The following is a 10,562-nucleotide window of genomic DNA, read 5'->3' as shown; positions in this document are numbered from 1 at the left end:
CGCGTCTCCCCTCCAGCAGCCATCTGCCCCAGCAGGGCTTTGTCCCCCTCTCTCCATTAGCATTGCTTTTATTTCATCCTTAGTACGAACAGGGCAGTAAGAGAGGAACAATCCCACTTCCACAATAGCACAAAGAGTGACTTCCGTGTTATGGTGTCGGCCAAATCTCTCTTGACCTTTTTGTTTCTTCTGCATTTGAAAGAGAAAGAGAGAAAGGAGCGGAGAATGCATCTTTTCATATACATAAGGCACTTATTCTCTTTTATTCTTTTTGTTTTTAACGGCATTTCTGCGGTGCTTACTTAATGCTCCTGTTAAACTATGCACCGCTGCCCATTTAAGGTACGTTATTATTTTTTTCGGGCTTAAATACATTCGTTTTTGAAACAGATGAAGCCTCCGAAGCTCTCATTCCCCCCTTCGGCTCCTCCTCTCCCCGCTCCCCCCCCGGCTTGCCCGCTCCGCTCGGAGGGCTCAGCGCTGAGCCCCGCGGGGTCCCCCAAGGCTGCAGGTGAAGCTCGGTGCTGCCCCGAGCGGGAACTCTATCGATCCAAAGATGCAGAACGAAACCACACCGCGATGCTGTTTTATTCTTCTTGTAGGGACGTAGGGTTCGCAGCATCTCCGAACAGAGGTTACAGGGCACAATATCTCAGCTGAGGAATGAACCACGGAGGGGAAAACAAACACACGCACACAGAACACATAAATAAAACGTGGAACGTATATGATGAACCCCCAGAAAGGAGCGCACAGAGAAGGAAGCCGCAGGCGCGGAGCTGCCTGAGCGCCACTGAGCGGAGCATCGCTGGGGTGAAACCGCTCCGAGAGATTTTGGGGGCAGCTTTCAGTGCCCGCCCCACGGAGAGGAAAGAACCTCCAAAGGACGGCACGGCTTGGAGCCCACCGACACGGCGGCCCCGCAGGCACCGCTCCCCGTGCCGGTCATGCAGGCTTCGCCCGTTTCTGCTTTTAACCTCCCGGTTTCTATGAATGGGACATGGAAAAAAAAAACAAAAACAAACAACAAACAACAACAGTAAACTGCAAGAGCAGCTCGCAGCGCTTCCAGAGAGAGAAAAACATCCGAGACCTGAAGCCAGGAGCCCTCCAGCGGCACGGCAGAGAAACGCGCGGCCGGAACGGGGCTGGGGGGGCGGGGGGGCAGCGCTGGCAGCTGGTGGGGGAGCGGCCTCTGCACGGGGAGGGGGGGCTGAGGGCGCTTCGCTGTAACCGCACTGCTGCTGGCGCACAGCACCGCCCCCCCCCCTTCTTCTTAATATCACACACAAATGTTGAGAGATACAGCCGGGAACTTTTGAGTATTCCCTACTTAACGCCTTGTTTTTAAAGCTGAGGAAAAAAAAACCAAAAAAATCAGTTGTGCAACAGTGAGGTTACCGCACGAATCTGGCCCTGGAAGAAATTATATCACGTAGTGCTTATAGGAACTTAATCCATGAGGTCCCAGGAATGCTGGGACGCTGTGTGTACATGCACGCACGCATTGACAAAACCGTTCATGGAAAAATCTGTTGCAGGCTGTCATTTTTGGACAGAGCAACTCATTCTCACCCTGTTAAAGAAGCCCTTTTAGGATTCTACTGGCGCTGACATCGGGTGGATCTGCAGGATCAAAAAAATTCTGTGTCATATATGATTATAGGACAGATTTCAATCGAGCTTGGTAAACTATGGAATCTTATCTGTGTCCTGACTAAGAATTAAAACAAAGGTAATACTGCTATGGACAAACAGGGGAGCTGCAACAGAACAGCGGGGCTATGTAAGAAAAGAGGAAAACAAATCACAGACAAACCTTAACATACTGGTAGTTAAAAATACACATAATTCCAGGAAAATGCTTTTCATCCCTGCAATAACAGCAGCAGGTTTCTCAGGTTCACTGAAGAGAACACATCGAGCATGACAGCATCCCAGCATGGATGGTGCAGGGGGAAGTGAAGCCCAGAGCAGGAGGGCTGGATGGAGATGGGATTCAGCGTCACATGGGGAAGCGACCTGGGGAAATGGCAGCTCTGCTTTTCTGGTGGGAAGGGAGCAGCCAGGCTCTGTGCAGCCTGTGTAGAAGTGGACAGGGATGCAATTACTCCATGCAAGACTGAGGTAAGCACTGCAGATCTGTGCAGTGTCACTTTGCCCTGCTGTGTCCCACATCAGTTTCAGGAGCGCCACGTGCCAGAGCCACTCAGAACGTAGCTGCAGCATTTATCATGCTGGGAGAGGACTGACACCATTCATGATCTTCACTACTAGATCTGCTCTGCACTCTGCAGTCCAGTTTACGTAACCCTGACTTGCAATCATTCAATTACAGTAAAAGCAATTTGATTTCTCACATGTAAATTATTTTAACACATGCTGAAACCCATAGAAATGGTGGTAAAGCCGCATGTGAATTCAAGTTTATGCACCATATTTTTTATATATTGCATATTTGTTAGACTGGAAGCTCATGCAAGGATTGGGTTCTCAGTAACCACCACTTCCAGACTGACCTAAAGCTTAAGAATGTGGTCACCTTTCAGATATACATTAAATACATATATATATATATATATGTATGTATGTATATATACACATATACACACACATAACCTGCTAGCCAGTTGGCTTTGGATCTCTTTCTGTATGAAACACATGTTGGTATTTGATTACTCACTATAATAGCATCCATCTGTGAGAAGGGCTGCAGTGCTAATACAAACACGAAATCAGTAATCTCATTCTCAATACCAAGAACTGTTTTATCTGCTTTATCTTTCATATTTCCCCGCTGAGAACAGGTTGTGCATAGGGCTCTGGGGCAACTTGCTTGCAGTCCTTCCACTGTGAACACCTCCCCTTTCCACACCTCCCCTTTCTCATTTGAGCTGATCCTTTACACAACCCAGCGTTGGTTTTTCTGTCTGTTCATCATCTGGCCCAAAGCCAAACCTCCTCGTGGGCCGGATATTAAATCATAAACAGTTCAGGACTAGCGCTGGTAATGGAGGTCGAGTATCAAATGCAACAAGAGGGGGGAAAAAAAAAGTCAGCGTTGCTTAAACGAGGACATGTCTCACTTGAACAGTGACAACACGGGTGTCAGGGCTGGAAGCACTGTTCCCTGGAGGCAGTTCCTAAGCCTACCTTGTGTCAGGTAATGCACACCGAGAACAACCAAACACATGCATACACAGCTGTGTTTTATATCTCCTCGTTCACCACGTTGGGAGGAGCCCAAACCATCCTTGCATGGCCCAGTCACCAGCTCAGCATGGGATCTCAACCTGGGATCTCCCAGCAGCAGCACAGCCACACGTTGCCCTCTCACCTGCTCGTTTTGCCCTGTGGGCAGCTAACAGCAGGATTGATTGCAACTACGACTGGATTAAAGATGTCTTTTCAAGTATCTGAGATGCTTGCTGGCAATGATGGCTGGATTACTTTCATTGGCTGTAATTCTCATCTCAAATGGAGAACTGAGATCTTACAGAAGTACTCTGATACTTGCCGTTCACTTGTTGGTAGGGCAGATATCATCTAGATGTGCCAAGACAAAGTAGACAAAAAGCAATACTTAGATCAATGGAGTAACCCACAATACACATATTCGATCCTGAAAACAAAAACAACGTCCCCAAAACCAACAGCACTGTTTCTGGTGAACGCTTCAAGTCCATTTCTGAACTCAGCGGCTTTTTCGGCTTGCGTAGGAAATAACACCGCGGTTTTACCGGGAGCCCAATCGGGAGAAAAAATTCAAAACAAACGAGAAGGTTGAAATATGGTAATAGCGTCAGTTTAGAGTGATCATCACAGATCTCACTGTCAAAGAAACAGCATTCGTAAGAAGTTCTTTGAGAAGTTAGAAGCCAAGCACCCCAAACAGGAGCATGCATAACCATGAGCTGCTTGGAAAATTCCTGGCAAACACCACCTAAGAACAAAGATACATCTGTGAACAAAACGCTTAAGGAACACTCTTTGCAAAGCCTTAAATACCGCTTCTATCTTAGAATACAGGCATTTACAAGTCGTTTTGCCAGCAAGCAGTTGTAATTTTAGTACAATGTTTGTTTCCAAGTACTTGAAAGCACCTACTCTCGTGTAACGGACTAGAAATAGTCACTGCCAACTTCACCCTGTCTGCAGAAATCACTGGTTTTTCCTCCCTGAAGCTGGAAGAATGAAGCACAGATTTATCAGAAAGAAAGAAAAAGAATATCCTCTCTAAATTCCTCCACTTCCAACATATGGTTTAGTTTCAGTTTCCTCCAAGCTACAACAATATGCTTTACAGGAGACAAGATGACGAATGCTCGATTTCGGGCTCAGGAGAAGCAAACAACTTTCTCTAGAAGCACATGCTTTGTTTCAAAGTGACATTTGGTACGAGCCCCGGTGTCCGTGTTGTGTTACATCACTGCAGGTCAACTGCCGGCACCGACACGGGACAGGGCAGGCTGCCCTTAACCCTTCCTGCTCTGCTTCTCCCGGGCACTCCGCACGTTCCTTTTGCACCTCTTCTAAATCGCAATCAAGGCTGGCTACGAGCTTTAAGTTCACGGAGGCCGAGGAAGGGATTAACACGGCAACGGCTTCAAAATACACCAGAGGAGCGTTTAGCACGGCGTGCAGACAGCGGCGTTCCGATGAGCCGTGCCGGGAGCCATCGCACAGCGAGATGCTGCACACAAACCTGGCTCCTGCCTGCAAAGACGCACAGCCCCCTCTCCCCACCGCCAGTGCAAAAAGGCAGGGCTTGCTGCTGCTCTGAGGATTCCCACTACTTCTGGCTATCAGTAAGTTTACATTTTAGCACAGCCATTTACCTTTCACAAAGTATCAACCGGGATCAGAGCTGTTTATGTTTCCAGGTTGAAGTTAAGTGGCTGAATCCACGTTTAAACTTGTAAGTCAGTAAGGTGATTTTGTTACATCACCGACTTACAGGTGCACAACATTCCCAGAACCTTCACAAACGAGCCAAGATACTGCCACAACTTTCCAAACCAAACACACCACGGGCTCCAGAAGACCTAACACCAGACAGGCTTGCTTACTAAGGGCCGACATCCCCTTAAGAGCCCATAAGACCCCCCGTGAAAGACTGAACACACACCAGAACAGAACAAACCACCCCCCCCCACCCAGCCCATCTGCTCCCATTTGGGAACAGACCACTCCTACCTGGACCCTCTCTGCACTCAGTCCCCTCTCAGGGCAGCTGCCATGCTACCTTTATATTCTTTCCCAATCCCTCTCAAAGAGAGTTTAGCTCCTTTACTGCCACCAGCTGTGCCGGCCCACCCCACGGCAGCAGTTAACCCTTGCAGGACCTGTGTGTCCCACCACCACAGTAGAATATGGGAGACAAGGCCTGGTGTCCCTCATAAGCTTACCAGTAGGATTGATCAGAGGTTAGAGAGTGTGAAAGGGGACCCCAAAAGTTCTTCAAGAACAGTCATTATATTTCTAAAAGCTTTAATATGGATTTAGTTTACACTGGAATTAAATTTGCATGGCTCGTGTTTCTGATGGAGTCCTTTGCTACAGCACAAACAACCACCAAAATGCTTCTGTGCCCAGCGTCAGTGAGTTCCCTGGGTACTCAGAGCTGTTTCACATTTACCTGGGTCTGCTTCAGGATTGGGATTGTGTTGAGGATCTGTGTTCACTGTTCTCCATACTCTGCTGTGGTCATAAGGGAGCCCACTGCTCTGTGTCAAGGTGATGGGGCAGTGTCAAGTGCTGCATCACCTGATTGCAGTGATGTGATAAGGGAGGAATTTGGACTTCGTACCTTTCCAGTTTAAAAGCAAATTGTTAATGCTTCCTCTGCAGGATTAAGAAAAAGCAAAGAATGTTGATAAGGGATTTATTTTTCTTCAAAGCTTTTGATAATTTGTTCTCAAAAAATAAAATAAAATAAAATAAAATGCAGTGTTGAAGGAATCTGTTCAGTCCTTCAGTCTCTGTCAAGGCGGGTGCAGAATTTCCTGTTTTTGTATTCTCAGAACTGCTAAACTGCTGAAGTTGCCAGTAAAGACTTGGGTGTGTTATCCAGAAGAGGTGGAGCCTTCAGCAAATCCAGCTTCTTCAATGATACTCTCAGATGAGTATAGAGAAATTACAGCTATCCCATCTCTGTGCTCACAAGTGGGCTCAGCCCCCACAGCCACAAATTCTCTGCACTCTAATCCTGTGTGTATTATTGCCATGCTATCCTTTCTCAGTATGAAACCACAGATTTTCTTGCATGCCTCCCCAAAGCCAGCTGTAAATGCTTACATACACTAGAGCACAAAGGTAGGCACAATGCTGTAAAAGCACAAGGTGCAGGGCTAGCAGTGTGACACGCAGCCACATATACCCACCTGGCAGCAGATTTGTCCATCCCCTGCTCTCAGTGTGAGCACACCTCACCGGTTATCTCTAAAGCACAGCTTTGTCATTAAGGAGCAGAACACAGCTCCTGCTCCCAGCTGGAGAGCTGCTCCAGCTCCACACCATGCTGAGGTGGGATACAGGCCTGGCATGGCCAACAAGTAGACAGCACAGGTGCGAGGTGCTCTCAGGTGTGTTCCTTTCTTTGCCAATCTTCTCCTTGGAAACACAATTCAGCAAGCAGTTTCAGTAAACATGCAACCCATGAGGAACCTCAGAAGATGTATTGCACAGGAACCAGACCATTATTATGATATTTTGGGGCATATAAGCATGGCTAAGAAAAGCTATGACAACATGAAAAACATGAGAAGTAATGTACCATGAAACTCAGTGCCCCAGGAGCCTGTGCTCTGCATGAGTCTCATGCTCAGATGGGCTCCCAGGTGCTGAGCAGCCCAGCATGCAGGCAGTGAGGCTGAGGACATAGGGAGGGTGAGGGGCCCAAGGGCAGCCCTGTGCTGGGCCTGCAGAGCCACAAGGGCTGCTCAGAGCCTCCAGCCTCGCTGCAATGTGCAGGACAGGCTTGCAAAGGGTGGTTTGTTGCTGTTGTTGATGTATTTTGAGAGAGGCTGAGGGTGATGCTTACACTAGTTAAGTACTAGCTGCTGAAGTGCAATTATTTATTTTGTGTGTACTGGTAATTAGCGGCTGGTTATGCTTACAATTAATGGGTGGACTGTTTGAAACTGGATATTACATTGTTCTGTGCAGGCTGTGTGCTGTACGAGGCAGTGCAGGGCAGCTTAGCTGGGAATTATCTGTAGAACCCACCTTGAAGTGACATGAAGTTAGACATCTGGACAGATTCCAGAGAAGAGCAATTGAGCTCTGATATACTTTCAAAGGAGATGATTTGCTTTCAGGCTATGAAAACCCACAGCACCCAGGCTGCTGCGATGGTGCTCGTCTCCACGTTTGGACACAGCATGGCCCAGTCCAGCTCAGCTGTGCGCTGCATGCAGGAGGGCAGGCCAGGGAGTAAATGCCTGTCCACTGCAGAGGAGTGCTTCACACACAAAAAGCAGCGTTTAAAATCCATTCCCTGGGTTATTTGTATCATCATGAGATCGCGTTTTGCGCTTCAAACTCTTCTGCACGCGCATATCTGAAGCAGTCTGATCTGCTTCAATTCCCCTCAAAAGATCTTATGTACAAAACCGGGGCTGTTTGCTGACAGCGCAGCCTAAATGCAACGCCTTGGTTTGGCCGCTCTTCTCCTTTGTCTTGGATTGCAGTCCTTCCCAAAGCTTTGATTTCCCAACGACCCATTAAGCTTTACCGGGCCCGAACACAACAGCTGTACTTTCAGGTTTCTTACACAGCGTGTGGAATGCGGAAGCTCGACTTCACTGGGGATGCATCTCCTAAGACTTTAGTTCCTCCTGGGGCTCCCAGTGCTGCTTTGTAAGAAGGCTGACTCGCTTCCTCAGAGCTCTCGTTTTCCTGTTGTCAGAGAGGAATCAAACAACACGGGGAATTTCTCTGCAGGACGCAGTGCCAACAGAACCCTTGTTTCATCTGCAATAACAGCTCCGTGGCACCGGGGCACCCGCGGCCAAACTTGCTGTTTTTCTTGTTTTTCTGCCAAGAGGATTTCCTGATTCCTGGCGTTAACCCCACCGCCAAGGCACAGGGACAGAGCTCATCTCACAGCCCTCGCTGCCTCAGGAGGACAGAATGGCAGTCAGTGCAGTTCTGCTCCTCGAAGCACAGACCAGCAAAGAGCTATCTTATACAGAAGATCTGATCTATCTGTAATATAATAACATTTATACTATCTGTAATGCAGTAATAATAATGTATGGTGCCTATAATACAATTAATTAGCCTGTGGGTTGTTTTTTTTTCATTTGAAAATAGATTAAGTGCTGTTCTAACACAGAGCCAATTTCGTGGGGCTTGAAGTCACTGTTACAGCATGATAGCTTATTCTGTTTTTCTGATGGCATTCACTGTGCTGACATCTAGCTCTCTCATACACACATGTAACCATGCTGACTGTCACACCATAGCCTTGCATTCACTGATTTGATTAAAACTGTGTGTTCCTGTGGCACAGACAAAGCCTAAAACCATTTTGTTTTGTTGCAGTGTTGGATTTAACAATCCCAGTTCTTCCCTCTTGATGCCATAAAAGGAGACCCAGGTCTCATGCAGCAGTAGAAGTACTCTGTTATGAATCAGGTTTGAAATCTGTAAGCAGTCGCTGTTGGGTGATATCTGCGTATGTTAAAAGCCCATGGAGCCTGGGAGCAGAACAGAAAGTGCTACTGTGACTAAAAGGCCTTTTGTCTCTGCTTTCTGCACCCAGAAGCAAGTTTTGGTGGTCTGCATCAAGCCCACAGGGCAGTGCAGAAATATTGTCCATCTCCGGTGATTCCTATGAAGAAAAATGACTCTTTTACCTCGTTCTTCTTTGGCTCATTTCTCGTTAGAAATGTAGTTCCACAGACCTTACAGAATTCACATTTGGTTGCCTGTAGTAATCCTTTCTCAAATAACGACAGCTATTCACTTCACAGGCAGGACTTCAACGTGTTGATTTATACCTAAAGGTCACATCAGTCATCCGAGAACAGGGATGTAAATAAAGAATTTTGTCTCCAGATTAAAGCAGCTTTTAATTTTTTTGAAAGGATTAGTATTCGTTTATTTAATCGCAAGGAGCCAATAGCGTACAGTACTGCATCTTTCAGGCACAAATGTGCCTTAAAACATCAGGCTTATGGCTCCTTGTTTGAGTGAGCCCAGGGCTGAATAAAGGCACCAACACCTCTGTTTTCTGCAAAATTTATTAACACAGTTATTACAGGAGCCTCGTGAAGCAGGGAGCTGCCTGGGCAGCTTTGATTTTATTAGGATTAATTACAAGTACGAATATAAACAAATATCGGAAGCAGCTAAGTATTTCTTCCTATCATCTGCCGAACATTAGGAGCAGGATCGAGGCGCAGCCTGGCGTTAGGGCAGCGTGGGGACGCGGCTGCCCCCGTGTGTTCCCATTAGGACCTCAAACAGCTTTAAATCTGTTATCCTGCCTCGCCAAGGCAGGAGAGAAGTTGCCTCAATCACGGAAAACCTTTGCGTTTTAGCTTTGTAATTTACATTAATAACCAAGACGAAGCGTAACTTTAGAGCCGCTGATTCTATCGGACTGCAGGCTTGTGGCTAATTTCAGCGCTACAGAAAACCACGAAAGGTGACTTGGTTGTTTTTACATTGAAGTATAACGTTTATCAGAGGGGATTTTCTTTTCCTGGCTAATTTAAAGCTCTCTAAAGCTGAGGATTTGTTGCTCACACCCTGCTGCACAAACTGCATTCCTTTGTCACGTGCACTTTTTCTGCTATTTATTTAATTCACTGCCGCTTTCTTACCTTACATTCCCTACCTTCCACAGACTAAAAATCACCCACATGACCTTTCTTTAAATACACTGCTACACACTCTTGATGATCTTTACATTTTCTTTCTAACATCTAAAGAACAAACCCTGCAAATGATACACCTTACATGATACTCCGGCGTTTGCTTGAGCCTCGGGCATTTGATGACAGCCACGTAAAGGAAAATAATGAGTCATCTCTGGTGCAGGTGAGCTCACAGGGAGCTGCCCATCCTCCCACAGCCAAGTGCATTCATTACTTGGATTTCCCAGCAGGTAGGATAGAGACGGGATCTGTTTGCACTTCAGCATCAGACATCCTTTTGGAACCCTGTGGAATAAGATACAGAAATGTGTAAACTTTTTGTTGTTGGCATTTCAGAACAGTTAGGTCAGGGATTACATGTTACAGCTTCCCTAGTAGACATCACCCACTCGTTCTCATTCCTGCTCTTTGCTTTTCCTAATCGATCCCTCACTTAGTTTAGATTAATATATGAACACATCCTGACAGTCCCAGACCAACACCGCCTGCGAGTTTGCTTAACTTATTATTTTAATGTATTTCTAATATAATTTTCCCAATCAACATAAAAAGTGATTGTGCTTATGAAGTGGACCAACATACCAGAGACATGTTGCTGCTTACTTTCAGTATTACAGTTTTGGCCAATTCTCACTAAAATATCTCTGGCCTACATGGTTTATTGAAGCCATGCTG

At 46.6% G+C, this 10,562-nt stretch overlaps 1 protein-coding gene across 1 annotated transcript in view; it reads right to left on the bottom strand.

Annotated features, from left to right (window-relative positions):
* Positions 1-10,097: 10,097 nt before the first annotated feature.
* The window catches only part of BCAS1 (brain enriched myelin associated protein 1), a gene marked incomplete at both ends in the record, with an annotated part of 36,812 nt that continues 36,347 nt past the window's right edge, over positions 10,098-10,562 (bottom strand). The window contains one exon of the mRNA XM_079543353.1: positions 10,098-10,172. Coding sequence (XP_079399479.1) covers positions 10,098-10,172 — 75 coding nt within the window. The remainder of the gene's footprint in view (positions 10,173-10,562) is intronic.

Source organism: Tetrao urogallus (assembly GCF_951394365.1).
Source record: "Tetrao urogallus genome assembly, chromosome: 16".
In the NCBI taxonomy this organism is placed as follows: Eukaryota; Metazoa; Chordata; class Aves; order Galliformes; family Phasianidae; genus Tetrao; species Tetrao urogallus.
The sequence above is the reverse complement of the archived record's forward strand: the minus strand, read 5'-3'. Positions and strand labels throughout refer to the sequence as shown.